At 43.9% G+C, this 19,776-nt stretch overlaps 1 protein-coding gene across 17 annotated transcripts in view; it reads right to left on the bottom strand.

The window, feature by feature from the left end:
• Positions 1-279: 279 nt before the first annotated feature.
• The window catches only part of SLC11A2 (solute carrier family 11 member 2), a 37,351-nt gene continuing 17,854 nt past the window's right edge, over positions 280-19,776 (bottom strand). For 5 of the 17 annotated variants that reach the window (XM_021081706.2, XM_021081709.2, XM_021081708.2 and 2 more), the window contains exons 6-17: positions 19,152-19,258; positions 18,122-18,192; positions 17,948-18,015; positions 16,786-16,941; positions 15,969-16,127; positions 15,140-15,226; positions 14,102-14,221; positions 13,795-13,944; positions 12,706-12,779; positions 11,502-11,655; positions 9,180-9,233; positions 280-3,052 (exon numbers count right to left, since the gene is read on the bottom strand). In XM_021081706.2, coding sequence (XP_020937365.1) covers positions 2,975-3,052; positions 9,180-9,233; positions 11,502-11,655; positions 12,706-12,779; positions 13,795-13,944; positions 14,102-14,221; positions 15,140-15,226; positions 15,969-16,127; positions 16,786-16,941; positions 17,948-18,015; positions 18,122-18,192; positions 19,152-19,258 — 1,278 coding nt within the window. In that variant the 3' untranslated portion in view covers positions 280-2,974. 17 annotated transcript variants of the gene reach the window in all.

Here is a 19,776-nt window from a genome sequence, read left to right on the forward strand (position 1 = left end):
CAAGGAAGGAATCCAACTACTTTATTCCACTAGAGTGACTATTCCAGCAGTTGACTCTAATATTTTCCATGAAAGACAGGACAGCTGGCACAGAAAAATCCTTTACCTTAATGACACAATGAGAAGACAGTTCTAATCAGGCTACCGGAAAGACCCCACTCTATTTTTATGCTCAGCATTAAAAACAGATTAATTGAAGTGTTTGATCAGAAACAGGCTTTTCTTCCCAAATCCAATAGGCTCTATCTTACTCTGAAAGAACTCAAGTAATAACGGTTATTGCTTGAGAAAGGCAATGAAAAGTATTTATTAAGAGCAGGTATGCATGAGCACTCACAAGTTCTGTTTAAATTAAAATGTAAAATCATATGTGAAAGTTAAGAATGCAGGATGTCAGTTACCCACAGTAGCTTGGGTAAAGAGGGAAGGCCATTGCAGGAAGACCCTAGAGATAAAATACAGTACCTGAATTTGCACAATACTTCTGGGGCAAAAGTTTAGTGGCTTTAATATAATATTTAAAATTGAGAAGGCTATTTTCATTGACTACTGTAACCTCTGATGTCTTGCTAACGCAACTCTTTCACATGCCTGGATATGCTCTGATTGCCTATTATATTAGACCAACTGCAGCTGCTCAGTAATGATTATTTAACTGCATTTTTCTGACATTCTGGGTATACATTGTCAGAGCATCCTTTTACAAATTGATTTCACAGTGTTAATCCGCAGGAATTGACTGAGTATATATGCATCTGGGCTAATCTGAGGACTGAATATATTAATATCTACATTATAAGCACATAACATGGAAATCCAGAACTGTACATCATAAATTAGAGAAGATTAAATATCCTTAACTTACCAAAAAACTTTACCCAAGACTCAATTCTTTAGACATCAATCTCCTCTTCTGGTTTTAGCATGATTCAGTTTATGTTATTACCAAATTTTCTGATTACAGAAGTTGTATGACTTGAGGGGTATATTTATAAACCCTTGTAAACGCTATAGTCTGTTCTAAGTAACAATAGTTAAAGCATAGAGAAAAGCTACAGAATTCCTCAGAGAACTAAATCTCTGTTTAACCAACCGCCTTATCTTTTTATGGGCTGAGAAACAGGATTTTGGGGGTCTTTTTTTTTTATGTCCCCATTCTCTGATAATGAAACTATTGAGAAATGAAATTGCCCAGGGAAGGAGGAAAACCCAACAGATTGATTCACCTAGAGTTGCTGTCTCTACATAAAGAAACCAAAACACTGAAACTCATAAACCTCTTTTTCCATTAAAAGATGATAACTGTTATCAACTCAGTTGCTTTTTTAAGATCAGAAGGTCTAACCTGGATTCCAAGATTGCTGCTCTTATCAGAAGTTTGAAGGGCCACAACAAAATGGGGGAATTTTAAGGCATCGTCTTGGTAAAATCCTTGCCACTCAGAGGATCACATCATTATCAATGAAGATTGGCCATGTTTGGAAATTTTTTAAGCCTTATTGAAAGGTACTCTGCTTTAAAATAAGGCAAGAGAGGTTGGATATTTCATCTTAATGCTGAAAGAAGAAAATGATGCTTAAACCTACCAAGGCTGCTGGGTTTGCAAACTCAGTGCCTTTGGGGCTGGAAGGAAATGAGAGAGGGTGTGGATGCCACCCTGGAGTATATTCCATGAAAAATGGATAGTTGCCATTTGGTTCAAGCCAACTGCACTTCCATGAAGGAATGTGAACCCCGTATTGAAAATCTTGTCACTTTTCGACCAGATAATTATGACGAAGCTTTAAAATTTTAAATATTAATTTTTAATTATAAAAATGTTATAGAAGGAAAAATCCTGGTTAGGAAGAGGGGTCAATCAAAAAAAAAAAAAAAAAAAACCTATAAGTCACATGTAGGCAGGCAGTTTGTGACAGGTGGACTAGTCTTCCAGTAAGTGCCAGTCTAGTTCTAATCTCATACTGCTTGGTATAAATATCTTAAAACACTTAGCATTCCCTAGGAAAGTCAGCATTAGAAATATTAGCCACTCTTGGAAACTGACTTGGAAATGGTGTCTGGAGTGTTGATGGGAAAAGTTTGAAGAAAAGACACAGTGGGACTTGACACATGTGAGAAAGAAACCCAACGCCTCCATTAGCTTCTGCTGGGACTGACAAAATTAAATGCTAGCATTGTTCTTTTCATACCTACAACTGAAATGCCAGCATGGGCTGAGTTAAAAGGCTGTGTGGAAAACTGATCATTCATTAAAGTATGATTTCTGGATCCTGCTACTAGGAAAATACACATCTCTCTGAAAAAAAAATTCAAGAAAAGCAACAACAAAGAAAATAAAAATCACAAAGCACGCCAACAACCAGGATTAAATAGGACTGCGGAGAAGAAGAAATGTTTTCTTTGGAAATGATGTGCCTGGGTATCCGTTTACCCAGGCTGGGTCGATTAAAATCAAAGTGAAATTTAACTGGCCATCGTCAAGCATCACTTGAAAAAGTCAGTCAGTGTGACCAGTTCATTTGGAAAAAGAGCTGTGCTCCTTTTCCTTTGTCACTTGAGATCCAAACGAAATAAATATCTGACTTATCTCAACATTTGTTAAAAAAATACAAAAGAGCTATCGCTTTTATATAACCTTAAAAACTCTACCCAAACGAGTATGTTCAGGTTCATAGAAACATATACACATGTATATTTTTAAAATTCCAGACGTTAAGACACAAGCCCATGGGGTGTGTGGCCATCATAGGCTAATCCTTTGACTCCTCAGCAGGCAGGACCGCTTCGAGATAAGTCTCTGACCCACACTTAACAGCTATCAGCTTTTAACACCATTCCCATGAGGAAATCTTTGCCTTTTGTTCAAAACGTTTGAACAAAACTCACCTCTGCACTAACAGAGCTATGTCAACAGGACACGTGGCGCAAAAGGACTAAGAGAAAGTGGGTCTTATACAGTCTCTCAGGCTGTCAGTCATCTAGACACAAGTGAGTCGGCATCCACGGTGTTCAGAAGGTAGAGTTCAGGCTGAACTGTCAATCCCAGGTGGTACTAAGGATAAAAAGACAAAAGGGTTAGACTGATTTGCAAGGGTTTTAATACTGACCTGGTACTGATTAAGTACCTATAATCAGCCTACCAACGTAGGTCTCTTTTCAGGACGGTGCTATTGATTGTTATTTCAGAAAGAAACGGCTTACAGATACATGAGTGGTTTCTTGGACATAAAAGAACAGCCAGGAGCCGAAAGAGTTAAGGACTGAGATAGCACCAAACGGCGTCAGCAAAATTTGCACTTCGACTCTTCTCGTGACACGCTCGGCCTCAGGATGGGTGCCTCTGGTCAGGATATTAAGAGCAGAGGTGCAGTGCGAGCTTTTGTGCTTCGATACCAATCAAATTTCAAATGTGTTAGAAATCAGATTTCAAAAGGTCTAAATCCTGAGCCCTACTGTCTGGGCCCCATTATCCTTTGGCACCTGAGCAGAGAAAAGCCTTTCATTAAAAATAAAATAGAGGAGTTCCCGCTGTGGCCCAGTGGGATTGGTGGCGTCTCTGCAGATCCCAGTGGGCTTAAACCGGCGAGGTGGGTTAAAAGGATCCTGCAATGCAGTGGCGTAGGTCGCAAATGCCCCTTGAATCTGATCCCTGGCCTGTAAACTCTATATGCTGCTGGGCAGCCAAAAAAGAAACAAAAACAAAACAAACAAACAACACAGAACAGCATGTGTTAAGAGAGATGACCTGTGGAGCCCACATGATATTCAGGCTGAATGAGAATCACTTTCAGCTGCCTTTAAAACATGTTGCCAGACCCCTCTCCTGGAGCCCTGAATCCAGATGTTTTGTGCTGGCATCTGTGAAGTTTTATCTTACTCTTCTCCTCTCCTTGGCATACACCGTGGGACAATCACTGAGTCTCCTTTTAGCCTTACCATTATTACTCATTCCCTTGGCACCAACGTCTCTATGTGGCCTTTCAATTGCTTCGTCTGTATAGAGACTGATCCTCTTGTAAGAATTAAATGAGACCATGTGAGTGTTCAGAATACAGCCTCTAAATTCACAGAAAATATTTCTATTATGGTGGGAAAAGCACTGAAGTTGGGGTCAAGCTCCAACTCTGTCACTTCCTGTGACCTTGAGCAAATCATGTGTCCTTTAGGAGCCATATCCAACCATGTGAAATGGGAATATATGCTACATTTGAAAATGCCAAGGACACTGATCTCGTGTAAGTCTTCAATAAATATAATTTTGTCAACACATTATAAATTGCCCTGTATACTGCACAGGCTTGTGATGACTGTGTAAAGATGAGACCAAATGGAGCCCAAGATAGAACTCTTCTCAACTACTGGGCTGGGAAGTTACTGAGTCACATGGGCCCTGGGGCAAAGAAACAGCTCTTCAGACTTCAGCTTGCTGACTCACTTTAGGGTCTTACATCTCAGGTTTTAACAACCAACAGCAATGGTCAGATACACTGATAATCCAGTGCAGCCTTCCTTCAAGTAAGCTAAGATGGTGGGCTTCCTCATTATGTGGCATGCAAGGGTTGCATTTTGAGTGCTGTGACCCCCAGGTTGCAGCACTTAGGTAACTTAGAGAGAACACCTTCAGTGGAGAAGTCTGTCATGTTGCTCTGAGACTATGAGGAATGGGGCTAAATGGCACAGGAGTTGGCTAAAGAGGTAAGCAAATGAGTAAACAGTTAGTTCTCAGTTATTGCCAGGGTAGGATTGGAGAGAGCCCTGCCCATTTTCCACATCTACCAAAAAGCATCCAAGGTTTTTTTTGGCCACCCTGCAGCATATACGAGTTCCCAGGCCAGGGGTCAGATCCCAGCTGCAGCTGTGACCTATGCCACAGCCCTTCTGATACCTGCCACTGCAGATCCTGTTGCGCCATGGCAGACACCCCACAATTGGGTACTTTGAAAAAGGTTAGCACAGGCCAAAAAAAAATTATCCTACCAGGTGGCAACTTCTCATCTGAAACATATTCTAGCATTAATAAGAGCATCATGAGTATCAGATACTTTTTTTTTTTTTTTTTTTTTGCTTTTTAGGGCTGCACTCACAGCATATGGAGGTTCCCAGGCTAGGGGCTGAATCGGAGCTGCAGCCACTGGCCTATGCCACAGCCACAGCAATGCCAAATCTGAGCTGTGTCTTAAACCTACACCACAGCTCACAGCAACACAGGATCCTTAACCCACTGAGCAAAGCCAGGGATCGCACCCACAACCTTATGGTTCCTAGTCGGATTTGTTTCTGCTGCACCACAACGGGAACTCCAAGAGTATCAGATACTTTGATGTGTTGACGTTCCCAGAGCTATTAAACACCAGAGCTTGTTGTCTTAACTACCCATGAAGTGTATACTATATACACTGTACAGGACTGTTGAAAGATAATGTGGGCTCTGAAGGTAAGCTAGTGAAGTTTACATGGCAACTGCCCAATTTCTAGTGATGTGTTATTTCACCTTTGTGGCCTTCAGTTGCCTTTCTACATACAGGCTGATCCTCTTGTTATAAGCATTACATGAGATCAGAAGAATGCCCAGACAGGACTAGCACATAGTATTACATGTCAGCCGTCTGTAACATTCAAAAGCTAAGGTGCCGAGAGAACCTGATTCATTGGTCCTTTCCAAAAAAGGAACGGAAAACACACTGGAGAGCAAAGCTGAAGGAAATCTCTCAAGTGAGGATCTTCAAATTGTTATGCATCCTATTTTAGTTCTGAAATGAAACCCAAATTAGGAAGGCAGAGCTAAAGAAAGAAGGACCACACGCAGCACAAAACTCCCAGATAGCGTCTGTGGGGTTACTTACAGTATTCAGCTCCTGTAAGACAGAGAGGGGAAGCTTGCAACAGAGAAAGGGAAAATGAAGGTATAGTTCTACACCCTTGGAACAAATTAAGTGTGACCTGTATTTCCCTGTCACGTGTTTGGTGACAAGGCTGGTAGTTTACTGTGCCTGGGTTTGTCTTTATTAAATGGTGCCAATATTTCCATTTATATCAGGTCTGCCAAAATGCTTTCCCTTGTAAGCGAAACAATTTTGGTTTCTCTTTTCAACTACTCATACTTTTTATTGGCAGTATATACAGAATATAAAAGCCTACCTCAATGGGGAAACAAGACAACAGATACAAAAGTGTTCAGCTTAGAGCAGAGAAAGGCGGGATAACAATTTTTTTCCAACTTTACATATGGTCATGATGTAACCTTTAGCAATGGCAAAACTGACTAAATGGGTAATAGAAACTAGCGTTTGGTGTCTGCAGTTCATCGAGTCTTCTGGGGACTGAACTTATGTTGAGCCTCGAAAAACATGGATTTGAACTGTGTGGGTCCGCGCACGCAGATTTTTTTCAACGGCAAATAATACCACGGTGCTATATGATCCGAGGCTAGCTGGATCGGAGAATGTGGAGCCACAGACTCAGAGGAAACCAGACATGAAGGGCCAACTACAAATTATATGCAGATTTTTTTATTGCATGGAGGGTTGGCACCCTAACCCTTGCTGTTCAGGGGGCAACTATATTTCTTTCTCCCCTCCAAAGAGAAAATCACTAATAGTGTGGGCTTAATACATCATTTCAGGTGGCAGTTGATGTTTCAGTATTTCAAAGTTGTTGAGACCCCATTAATTCCTATTTTCAAGGTTAAAAAAAAAAAAAAATACCCAGGAAACCAAATTGGAAAAAGAAGAAAATTTTTTAATTACAAACCAAGTTTACATATTGTTAAATGGTCACTACAAGCTCGGTGGAACCACCTCTAAAACCACTAGCAGGACCTCACAGGAGACAAGCTGCAGCGCTCCCTATCCCCGTCAATTCCCGGTACTCTGCAGCAGCACAATTACCTCACGCCACATTTATGGAGAGCAAGGACCAATTCATACAAAGTACCATTGTATATCCTTAAACATTTCACACAAACATACTGCACATGCTGGCACTGGAAGACTTCAGTTCTAAACATTGTTTATTGCATATAATGTAGTGGCTGGGAGTTCTCTTGTGGCCCAGAAAGTTAAGGATCCAGCGTTGTCACTGCAGCGGCTTGGGTTGCTGCCATGGCACAGGTTTGATCCCTGGCCCAGGGAGTTTCCACATGCCATGGGAGTGGCCAAAAAAAAAAAAAAAAATCCAAAAAATGGTACTGGCTGAATAGAGTATACTTTCTATCTGAGAAGATCAAATGGAGTACAGTGTGGGAATGTTTTTAACACTGTAAAAACTGCACACATAGTGATACAAAATGCCATTGAACTGGAAGAAATTTTCTATCACTGCAAGTCATATAAAAACTAGCAGCTTTTACCTGGGCTTCTGAGTATTTGTGAATCTGAACTGACTGGACCCACCCAGACTCAGGGCCAAGGGAAATGCTACGGTATCATCTCTACAGAGAATTCTGTCACTGTGGCCCTCGCCTACTGCAGCGGGACTAGAGTTAAGCTGTCAGTCCCGGCATCTTCCGAGTGCCCTGCTGAGCAGTTCAGGGAATGAAGGGAGAGGAGAGGGGCGGCTCTCAGGAGGAACAGTTAGGGAAATTTCTCTCTCATGATCCTGTGCTACATTACAGGAGGGGCTGAGATAGAGGTGTGCTCAGTGGAACCCAGTCATGTACCCTTAATGCCAGAGAAAAGACAGTCCATCCAGTCTGGGCTTTCCACTGTGTACAAAGGATCGGCAGTAACGCCTTTAAGGGGCTCGGGTGAACAGAGAACGTCCATCACCAAAGACTGCAGAGGGAACCGCCAAAAATGAAAAGTCCTTCACTGCCATGCCCATCGCTGGTCACACCCAGTCAATGGCTAGAGAAGACGTGATCGTTTATCTCCACCAGACAAATGGGAGTTTGGTCTGAGCTAATCACATAGTCTCAGGCTCCACATGTAAAAATGTCAGAAGTGGCTGAAGAGCAGCAGCTTCGTGCCGAAGGGACCCATTTTCTGACTCCGGAGCGCCACCATCTGGTCTCAAAGTGCTTCCCTCTGAGGGAATGGCTGAAGACAGGTGGCCCAGCGCCACCCGGCTGAGAGAACTCGGCAACCAGAGTGATACCTATGAGCTTGCTGTGAGCCAGCGAGCTTTGCAACAGTTAGATCCAGAGCTCCGGAGATGGCCTTGCAAGTCGTCTTGGGCAGGCTTCAGAAAAACAGGACGATTCTAGCAGAGGGTGGCTTTTTAGGGATAGGAGAGATGGCTCTTCTTCTCCTTTCAAGTTTGTTCTCCTTACCCCAAAGTCTCATGAGAACATCAGTTCATACATGCTACAACTATTAATTAAGTGCTTGAAAAGAAATACCATCAGGAAAGCTCTGTACTAATATGAGAGATATTAAAATCAGGACTCCCAAGAAATTTCTGTAAGCTCTCCATCTCTGAGGAAAATCATCAAAGTGATTTTCAAAAGATATCAGTAAACATCACTTACAGGTGAGTTTTGCTGTTTGTCCGTTGATCACCTTCTTTATACTTTCTCACCTGTCTTAACTTCCATTGAGAAATTTATTTACCGTGGAAATAAAAGAACCCTGAACCTAATAGAGGTAGATATTTCATAATTTTATACTTAATACGGATCAAACCGACCTGATTGAAATTTACTTTTTATCATTAAAAGGGCATGCATACATAAAATGTTTCTCAGCCTTTTAAAAGCCATCATTTGATAAGCAAAACTTGCATACCCATTCTGTAATTTGTATTTTGAAAAATTAATTGCATTTACCTAGTTTTTTTAAACATATAGTCAGTCTTGTTAAGAATCATGCACAGAGAATTCTCTCTCAAAAAGATAAACAAGCTGGCCCTTGGGCAGCTACTTACAAGTTTAGTGTTGGAATAAGAGCAGCAAATGTCAGCTTTTCAAAGATCCTACCTAATGCAATTCCCAGGTTAAGAGGTCAGGAAGAAAACTAATCCCAGCTTTCAAACTTATATGAAACAAAATCTTTCCCAACAAACAGTTGAGCCCTAAATGCAGTCTGTGCAACAGCACATACTCTTGGCTATGTTCACAAAGTAAACCATAGAAACACACTGGCTCTGATGGCTACCTGCGGAAGACAGACAGACTGATCCAGTGTTTACTTAGCATTGCCACTGGTGGCTTCTTCAGTCAGCAGGGCTTTAGAGATGCTTACCGTGTGCCCACAGTCCAGGAAGGACATGCCCAGTGCAATCAAACATTGCCAACCCTGCAAGAGAAAGTACGGCCATCATTCACCAACCTCTCTGGAGAACCTCTCACCCGCCATGACTGCCTTCCATGCTGAGTTCCCTCTGCTTCTGCTGCTGGTTTGTTTCTCTTTTCTGACTGGGAGAGCTCCCCGAAGACCACTTTTCTTCACTCCCACCCCATTCCTCACAGTGGGGAAAATGACTACCTAATACAACTGGACTGCTCTGGGAAGTGTATGTTCTGGAGCTAAACAGGAGTAATGTGCTCTAGAACCATGGAGTTCCCTGGTGGCTCGGCAGGTTGAGGATCTGGCGTTGACACGGCTGGGGCTCTGGTTACTGCTGTGGTGTGGGTTCAATCCCTGGCCTAGGAACTTATATATGCCCTGGGTACAGCCAAAAAAAAAAAAAAAAAAATTTAATTAATTTAGAATCAGCCCTCAGCCTTAAAAATGGTTCTTCAACAATCTCAACAGTCTCAGGCTAACAGAGAATAACTGGGTACCTTCATAACCAATTTGCATGAAGGAAAGATTCCCCTAACTTCTATGTGAATTTTTAAAACAATTTCTCTCAAAGACATACTCAGTTTTTTGCGTTTCCCTGGAGTGAGTCCCTATATTATAGGATCGGCATAATCTTAGTGTGCCCGTGGTCTACTGGGGAGGAAAAAAAGAAGGGCTGTATCAATCCAGGACATAATTTTTCAATATTTACCAAAGTGATTTTCTCAATCGCACATCTGACCTGTGGCAGACAATGGCACGGGGACAAGGTGAGTGTTGTAAAGAGGAGCAGTAGCCAAAAAAAAAAAAAAAAAAAAGAGTTCCCACTGTGGATCGGCAGTACCTTGGGAGGCCTGGGACATGGGTTTGATCCCCAGCCCAGCACAATAGGTTAAGGGTCTGGTAGTGCCGCAGCTGCGGCTTAGGTCTCGACTGTGGCTTGGGTCGGATCCCTGGCCCAGGAACACCGCAAGCTGCCCAGCAGCCAAAAAAAAAAAACAGGGGTAGCAGCACCTGCCCTCCATCCTTAGCATCTCTGTAGCAACATAGTATAAACTCTGCTGTCCCTAATCCTCAAGCTCTGGGTTTCTTAGAGAAACCTGTACAGAACAGGGAGGTGGACATGCTGTTGACGCTGCAACTGTTTTCCACTAATATAAGTAATGTTACAGAAGGTCTAGAAAATAAAGAACATATCCATCTTCCCACCACCCTAAGACAACTACTATTACCATTTTTATACAATTTACTCTAGATTTTGGAAAAAACTTTTTATTATCTAGATATACATAATTCCGCATGCCTTTTTCTATGTAGTGATGTTTTATAACCATCTTTTTTTTTTTTTTTTTTTTTTTTTTGGCCACATCTGTGGCATGTGGAAGTTCCCGGGCCAGGGATCGAACCCATACCACAATTTCAACCTGCGCCACGGCTGTGGCAATGCTGGGTCCTTAACCTGCTGTGCCACACAGAAACTTCCCAAGCATCACTTTTTAATAACTCTAGAATGATTCACTGAGACACTATCACTATTTAGTTTTGTCCTTATCGGACAGCTATTACATAATAGAGCTGGCAGGGCTGAGAACCCGCACGTGTCCCACTCCGAAGCTGTGAAATCACACCACACAGCCCCCTATGCCAACCCTATCTTATACCACGCTCTGCTTTCTATACGCGTGATCTTCCTTTAGTTCCTCAAACATACTACACTCTCTTGTTAGGAATTCAGAATGGAAACCAAACAGAAGGGACAGAAATAGAAAAATGATAGCACTTAGGAACTGAAGTAAATGTTACAGTTAAAAATATAGAGTTCCCGTCGTGGCTTAATGGTTAACGAACCTGACTGGCATCCATAAGGATCTGGGTTCAACCCCTGGCCTCGCTCAGTGGGTTAAGGATCTGGCGTTGCAGTGAGCTGCAGTGTAGGTCGCAGATGAGGCTTGGATCTGACATTTCTGTGGCTGTGGTGTAGGCCAGCGGCTACAGCTCCAATTAGACCCCTAGCCTGGGAATCTCCATATACCGCAGGTGTGGCCCTAAAAAGACAAAAAGACCAAAAAAAGAAAAAAGGAGAAAAAAAGAAACTATCACATTATAAATCAACTATGTCAATAAAACTTTAAACAATGAAAAAAAAATTTAATCACAGCAATTTAACGATTTCACGTAAACTGCCATGTGCCCTTTTGGGTCCCTTCATTTCCGAGTGTTGGCCCCACCTCTACCAGCCCTGATATCTATATGCCCCTGCTCCCTCCCAACTGGACTTACCAAGTAAAACACGAAGCTCAGATAAGCTACGCTGACCACGGCAGCCACCACATACAACACCACATGCCCTAGATCCTGGACGTAAACCACGACGAAGTACATGTTGATGGAACAGACGATGAGGACCAAGATACCGCCTGCGATCCTCCAGCCTCTGTGGAAAGAATCGGCACAATTATTGGTGGAATGGTCCAAGCTGTCCATAAACAGAAAAAGACAGTCTTTTGGGGCACACAGGACAGGAGTATGAGGCGTTTAAAATGAGAAGTGGTTCTTATGTCTCAGATTAGCTTAAATGAGCCAAAGTTACACAATGATAGGGAGAAAGGGGGAAAAAATACTATCAAATAACCTCTATTATTTAAGTCCTTAGAAATGCAACAAGTCCTAAAAATGCAAAAGTCAGAGATGCAACATTTCTTGTTTTTTTTAATTTTTTAATTTTTTAGGGCCGCACCTTGCAGCTTGTGGCAATGCTGGATCCTTGTTCATTTGTTTTTTAATTCCGGATCCTTAACCCAACCCAGTGATCGAGGTCAGGCTCGATCCTGCCTCCTCATGGATAGTAGTCAGGTTCTTAAACCCCTGAGCCACAACAGGAACTCCAAGTCATTCCAAATACCCCCATGCCCTTCACAGGTGTATATAAAAGGTATTAGCTTATGCCTGTCTCATCAAGATCATTTAACATGAAATTAAGGTCTTTGAACTTCAGTGGCTGTGGCTGAAGAGTTAAAGCCCAAAATGCTAAAAATTAGAAATAAAAAAATGTGCCTTCCTCCTTTGTTACTTTCAGTCTCCATTTTCTCCTCTTTCATTTTTTTTTTTTTATTTTTATGGCCACGCCTGCAGCATATGGACGTTCACGGGGCAGGGGTCAAATTGGAGCTGCAGCTGCTGGCCAACGCCACAGTCACAGCAAAACTGGATTCAAGCTGCATCTGCAACCTACGCCGCAGCTTGCAGCAACACCGGATCCTTAACCCTCTGAGCAAGGCCAGGGATCGAACTTGCGTCTTCCATGTTGGGTTCTTAACCCATTGAGCCATATTGGCAACTCCCAGTCCCCATTTTCTAAGTCAAAAGTTGAGGGGGCAGCTTGATCAACCACCTCTCAAAGTTACAGTTTCCTTGTGACTCATTTTCCGACTGCACTGCTTGAAGAGACCCTGCACCCACATATCTTCGGGGGAAGCACACTTACATCCCGTTGGCGAATTCACTCATTACTGGCCGCAAGCTTGTAAACGTGAGGATGGGTATGAGAGCAAAGGGAAGCTGGAAAAGAAAAAGCTAAGATCAGATGGGGCTACTAGAGGTCCTTGTATCACCCCAGAGAGCAGCACTGTTAGCCAAGGGACACACAGAGCCCTGCCACACCTACACCATGAGAAGTCATTCCTATCAGCCAACATCCTGGAGCATTATGTCAAAATGTGTAGAGCTGGCATTAACCTAGCATCAGTTAGGATCATAGCATCTTTACAAAAATTTGCATCTGCCTTGTCTTCTTAGTCTCCATAAAACCAAGCCGTGTCCTACATGTTATTTAATGTTTGTGTGGATTAATGAACAATAATTTTGTGTTCTATGTGCAATTATAGTTTGTAATTCTCATTCAAAGGGCTTAAAAACACAAGTCGAATAAGTCATTTCTAAAAGCCCTTTTAAAAAAAAATTTTTAATTACTATTTTGTTTTGTTTTTTGCTATTTCTTGGGCCGCTCCCACAGCACATGGAGGTTCCCAGGCGAGGGGTCAAATCAGAACTGTAGCTGCCATCCCACGCCAGAGCCGCAGCAACTCGGGATCCAAGCCGAGTCTGTGACCTACTGCACAGCTCACGGCAACACCGGATCCTTAACCCACTAAGCGAGGCCAGGGATTGAACCCACAACCTCATGGTTCCTAGTCAGATTTGCTTCTGCTGTGCCATGACGGGAACTCCTAATTACTATTATTTTTAATATGGCCACGCCAGCAGCATATGTAAGTCCCCAGGCCAGGGACTGAATCTGAGCCACAGCTGCAGCAATACCAGATCCTTTAACCAACTATGCCAGGTGTAGGATCAAACCCACAACTCTACAGTGACCCAAGCTACTGCAGTCAAATTCTTAACCCACTGCGCCACAGCAGGAACTCCTAAAAGCCTTTTAGATGCCCGGGATTTCATACGCATTCATTCTTCCTCTGAATTCTCCCCAGCACCCAGCACTAGGCTTGGTTCCTAAGGGCAATACAAAACGCTGCCTGACTCAAGGGGGTGGGAGTTTCCCCAGCTCCCGCCTCACTTGTAAGCTCTGGAGGACATTCAGGAAGTCATTCATCCCTGTGAGATGCTCTACATCCTGGAAGACGGCCACCAGCAGAGTGGGGATGATGGCGATAGAGCGCGTCAGGATCACTCGGGCGAAGCGCGACCACTTCAGGTTCAGGAATCCCTGGAAGAAAACACAGAAGCAGGATGAGTGTCTGCGACATGAAACAGAAAAAGGATGGAGACGATTCGGAACGACCTTAGACGCATGGGATTAAGAAGAAGTTACAAAAGGGCAATGTCCTATTCCTCTGGTCCACCCCGGTCACAACTGGACGTACCTCCATGACGAACTGGCCGGAGTAGGTTCCTGTCATGGTGGAGCTCTGACCTGCAGCCAGGATCCCCACTGCCCAGATGTAGAGTGCCGCCGGCCCGAAGTAACACCCTAGCACCACGCCCTGGGAGAGGCAAGGGAGGAAGGTATGTTTGCACCAAAGGTCATCCAAGACAGTACCCCAAACTGCACTCATTCTTCGGCGGCATTTCTCCCTCTTCCTTGCTTCACGCACCCATCTATACCAGAGCTGTGCTGAGCACTGTCCCCCAAGCAAGACTCATGCTAGAAGTTTTCAACCTAAATTCTGCTGGATGCACCTCCCTTTCTCAGCTTAGTCCCTTCGCTTCTCTAGGCTCCTAAAATCTTTATCCCCAACCTATATCTTAAGTATTTAAAAAAAAAAAAAAAATTGGAGTTCCCTTGTGGTGCAGTAGGTTAAAGATTTGGCATTTTCACTGCAGTGGCCCATGTCATTGCTGTGGTGCAGGTTCCAGCCCTGGCCCAGGAACTTCTATATGCCACAGGTGCAGACAAAAAAAAAAGAAAAGAAAAGAAAAGAAAAAAAAAGTCTACAACACATTTCCCACGTTATATTCCTTAACACACTATTCTGGAGGATGGTAATTGGAGTGAAGAGAAAGGTCCTTCGTTTCATTTAGGAAAGGCCACATGCTGTATATTCTACTCCTGGAGGGTCACAATGTTACCAGCATGAAAGGGACAGAGAGGCCCCAGTAAAGAACTCTCCTAGGAACACTTTCTTTAGTCACCCCAATTAAGACCCTATATAACAATATACTATGAACACAAGTTGGGGAATTGCTGACACAATTCATCTTTTCGGCTAATCTTCTACTCCCTTCCATGTAACCCAAAAAGCTTGACTGGCATCTGGGTCTCTGGGAAAAAAAAAAAAAAAAAAAAAAATGACACTCCAGAGAAGATATGCTGAGCTTTGAAGAGAACCCACAGAAAAGACTAGATACTCTGCCAAGAATACTGGTTCGGGAGCAAAGACTACAAATCTGAATAGGTTTACCCCTTTGTAGATGTCCACAGCCAGTGTCGAGTTGTCCTCAGGAAAAAGGTCACTATGGGGACTGCTGCTATTTCTACAGACGTCAACCTGGAAGCAAAGCAGGTGAGGAACAACTTTTATTCTTGAGGCCTGGAGTCAGAGAGGAAGCCCAAGTCAGCACAAGAGACGTGTGCTGGAGGTGAGACACTGGACACAGGCTGGGACAAGGGCAGAGACAGGCAGCGGTGTCCCTTGAGGTCTTCCTCCATAATCCTTCTACATCCCCATGTCAGCAGAAACATTTACTGGGCTAGAGCGTGCATGGTAATACATGATGCTGGGTCATCCTAAATGATGACAGGAGGTGAGGGTGCTCAAGACTTCGAAGGCGAGAATAGGGGGTCCTGCGTCAAAGCAGGTTCTACGGATGGGAAACAGGGCAGTAATCAAAACTAGACGGCCACTGGGGGAATCAGGATGACAGATTTCAGAATGACAAAAACAGTCTGTCTAGCCAGTTTCTGTTTTCTGTTTGTGGACTCCTCCCAACCTGTCATCACCAAATGGCAGGATGGGCAATCAGACCAGTAGTTGGTATCCAGGAAACGGGGGATGACAAACAGCCTAACAGATGTGAAGCCACTAACAAAAGCATGAGGCAATCTCCAGTCTGAGACAAGCTCCCTTCCCAGTCGCAGCCCATGCTGTAAACCATGACCACCGCACTAACCTAGGGGGCAGCGTGGAGGCTGGAGCTCTCTTTCCCCTGAGCTCTAAGTCCCTGTCACCTTTTCCCACCCCGTTCCTTTACCCTCACATTCACTACCACCCAGGACCCTGGCTTACTTACCACCTGCTGGTTGGTTTTCTCAAAAAACGCTTCGGCAAAGACTGAGACAACAAAGACGTTGATGATAAAGGAAACAAAGAGAGCAATGCAGGATTCAATGAAAAAGTACTTATTGGCTTCTCGCACTTCCTCCTTATTGGCTCGGTTTACCTGTCTGGACTAGAGAGAAAACAGCAACAGTCATTTTTTGACTAGATGGAACAAGTTCCCTTGTCGTATTTCATCAGTTTGGAGTCAGGTGAAAGATCTAGAGGGCAAACAACTGACCACATGAAATGCAAGAGAACTTGTTTACATCCTGGTTCACTGAGTAAGAACCCGTGACCCCCTGACGACACCACACATCCCCAAGTAGGGACGTGACTGCTGAGCGCTCAGTCACTGTGGCTAAAAGAACCACTAACCTACAAAAACAACTTGATTTCAGACCTAAGGGGCGGATAACCTTAATCACAAAGGTCTCTGAAATCTCCCAGCAAACTGTTGTGTTAGAATAACTGATAAAAACCAGGCTCGACTCTTTCCTCCTGACCTCCAGGAGGCCACTCTGACTTAAGCACAAGAGACACAGTGCACCTTCAGCTCTTTGATGAAGTCCCTTCTCTATGGGGTCAGTAATCTCTGGTCATCTTGGTGATAAATGCCAGGGTCCAAGTGTGTGGTGTCCAATCGTAGAAACATATCTGGCTCTCCAGGGCTCTAGCAATTGTAAACAAAGTATGTGCGCCTTGCAACTAAACCAAGTTATGTGTCCATTGCGACCAAAGGAAAAGACCCCAAGAACTGTGCAGGCCGCTGACCTAAAGGCCTTGCTCACCTTGACTAGGGCAGAATGCAGGTACATGTTGTGTGGCATGATGACAGCGCCCACGATGCCCACAGCCTGCTCGATCTGTGGGGTACGACAGCCTGAACACGATGGCAGGAACATTCCCTTGAGCACCTGGCTCTGGCTGGGTTTCACTGTAACATACTGCATACCAACAGGACAGCCATCAGCCTTGACGGGAGTATGAGGGCAGGGGAGTAACACAGGGCTACGTAACATGCCGCATCCCTCACTACTTCAATCCTTTCTTCTGCAACAACTACACAGGACAATGAGGAATACAGAACCAGCCGAGAAACCAAGCGGTGCAAAAGGTCAGAGGATTCAGGACTGGAGCACTGGTGCAACCAGATGTTTCACACTGGACTTCAGGTACACAAAGCAGAGGTGGATGAGTTCCCACGGCGGCGCAACAGGATTGGCAGCATTTCTGCAGTGCCAGGAAGTGGGTTCAACCCTCAGCTGGGCACAGTGGGGTAAAGGATCTGGTACTACCACAGCTTGGATCTGATCCCTGACCGGGGAACTCCATATGCCGCCGGGCAGCCAAAAAAAAAAAAAAAAGATGTTGACTCAATGTAACCAATGTTCTAAAGAATTCAAATGACTGCTAAGGGCCTTATTGCTTCACAGTAACTCCTATGAGACAGACCCAGGACTATAAAGTCAATTAATTTTTTTTTGCTTTTTTTTAGGGCCACATCTGCTGCATATGGAAGTTTCCTGACTAGGGGTCGAACTGGAGCTGCAGGCCTACTCCACAGCAACACCGGATGTGAGCTGCATCTGCGATGATACCACAGCTCACCGTAACATCAGATCCTTTAACCCTAAAAAGACAAAAAGAAAAAAGGAACAGCCTAGAAACCCCTCCCTAACCCTCTCCAAGGCTGTTCTGCTGTTGGGATGGCCAACTTGAAAGCAGGGAGTCTAGTCTGGAAAGTTGTAGAGAGTCTAGTCATTTTTGACCTATGGGTCCCTGCAGGCCTTTCTGGATACCAGGCTTTGCTACATTTTATTCCTTCAAAATTGGCCCAGGGCTGAACTAACTTTTTGTTAATACATGTAAAACAATTAAAACATCTTAACATTATAAAAGGAAGGGAAAAAAACTATTTTAAAAAGCTAATGAACAGCCTGTAACACTTGCCTCATATCCAAATGTGAGGGCCATAACGGTGATGAGAAAACCAAAAAATGCTTCTAGCTTCCGCAAGCCTAAAGGGGAAAATGCGGCAGTGAGGTCACAGAAGGCAGACTTCCCCATCAGTCCCATGATGGAAAATGTGGCTCTGACTGACCCCTCCATTCCCACTCTCCTTACCATACTTGTCCAAAAAGAGAAATACAAAGGTATCTGCAATGGTGATGAGAACTCCACCCCAGAGAGGAATCCTAGGTCAGAGATAAGACATGGAGATTAAAAGAAAGAAAAGAAACATCAAGGATCCAGCGTTGGCACGAGCTGCGGTGTAGGTCGCAGATGTGGCTCGATCCCGAGTTGCTGTGGCTGTGGTGTAGGCAGGTGGCAACAGCTCTGATTAGACCCCTAGCCTGGGAACCTCCATATGCTGAGGGTGCGGCCCTAGGAAAAAAAAAAAAAGAAAGAAACATCAAGAAACACTCTCTTCCCAACAGCTCTCCAGATATATAACACTTGGAGAAGCAAGGACTTAGGGGACAGGGAACAATGGCAGGAGGCCAGGCCTTGAGTAGTTTAGGATCACAGCACCAATTAAAATACATTCACTTGGGAGTTCCCATCGTGGCACAGTGGAAGCGAATCCGACTAGTATCTATGAGAATGCAGGTTCGATCCCTGGCTTTGCTCAGTGGGTCGGGGATCTGGCGTTGCTGTGAGCTGTGGTGTAGGTTGCAGACTCGGGTCGGATCCCATGTTGCTGAGGCTGTGGCGCAGGCCGGCAGGTACAGCTCCATTTGACCCCTGGCCTGGGAACCTCCATATGCCATGGTACAGCCCTAGCAAAAAATAATAATAATAATACATTCCCTCAAACTTTGTCTACTATGTCAGACATTTAGGATACAAAGCATACAAAAAGTATGCGTCCTACTTCTCAAGGAGCTCTCTTGTCTAGCTGGATAAACTGACATACAAATAATTCTAATACACACTGCCACACACTGGATAACAGAGGTATGCATACCCCAACATGAGAACAAAGAAGATATAGAACCTACATCTGCCTTTCTGGCAGTTCCAGAAAGGCTCCACTGAAAAAATAATACTTGAGTTGAATCTTGAAAACTGAAAATGAGTTGCGTTTTTGTTTTTACAGTTGCTTTGAAATCTAGCAAAACGCTGATTCCTTTCTAGAGAAAAAACCCCTCACCTTCCAACAGATAGGAGATTGATGGCAATAGCTGAGCCAATAACTTCTTGCATGTCTGAGCCAATGATAGCCAACTCCACCATTAGCCATAGGATAATTCGCGGAACCTAAACACCAAATGGTAGAAAGACATGGTTCTAAGCGATCATTTCTAAGAACTTCCCCCACAGTTTGGAATTCACATTTTGGCGCTGATCCACAACCAGCCCCTCACGAGCCCCTCTAGAAGATGAAGTACTAGAACCCAGCTCCATCTGCCCCTAGCTGGAGAAGGCAAGGGTGCCTCCACGTGGCAGAGCCCATGAGCCAAGGTCAGGGCAGTAGCCGATTCTGATTTTTTTCTCTTTCCTTTCCACTCAAGAGAGGAATGGAATTTCCATTCATTATTTCCACATAGTTTCTGGCCTAAAAACAATCCTAAAACTTTGAGGGGAAAATGAGGATGATAATATAGTCAAAATACTCTTTGGGAGAGAAGAGAGATACTGCAGAAGAAAATATCTATTCTGACCTTAGATGGAGAGACAAAAGAAACATGAAAAGGTTGGAGTCGTCTGTAATGTATTAATGAACAAGTGAGTTAAAAAAAAAAAAAAAAACAGATATGAAAAGGGACTCTGGGCAA

The sequence above is a fragment of the Sus scrofa genome, chromosome 5, assembly GCF_054392235.1.
Source record: "Sus scrofa isolate SSC_HxYL_T2T_F1_AM1 chromosome 5, Sscrofa_HxYL_maternal_Yorkshire_Landrace_v2.0, whole genome shotgun sequence".
Classification (NCBI taxonomy): domain Eukaryota; kingdom Metazoa; phylum Chordata; class Mammalia; order Artiodactyla; family Suidae; genus Sus; species Sus scrofa.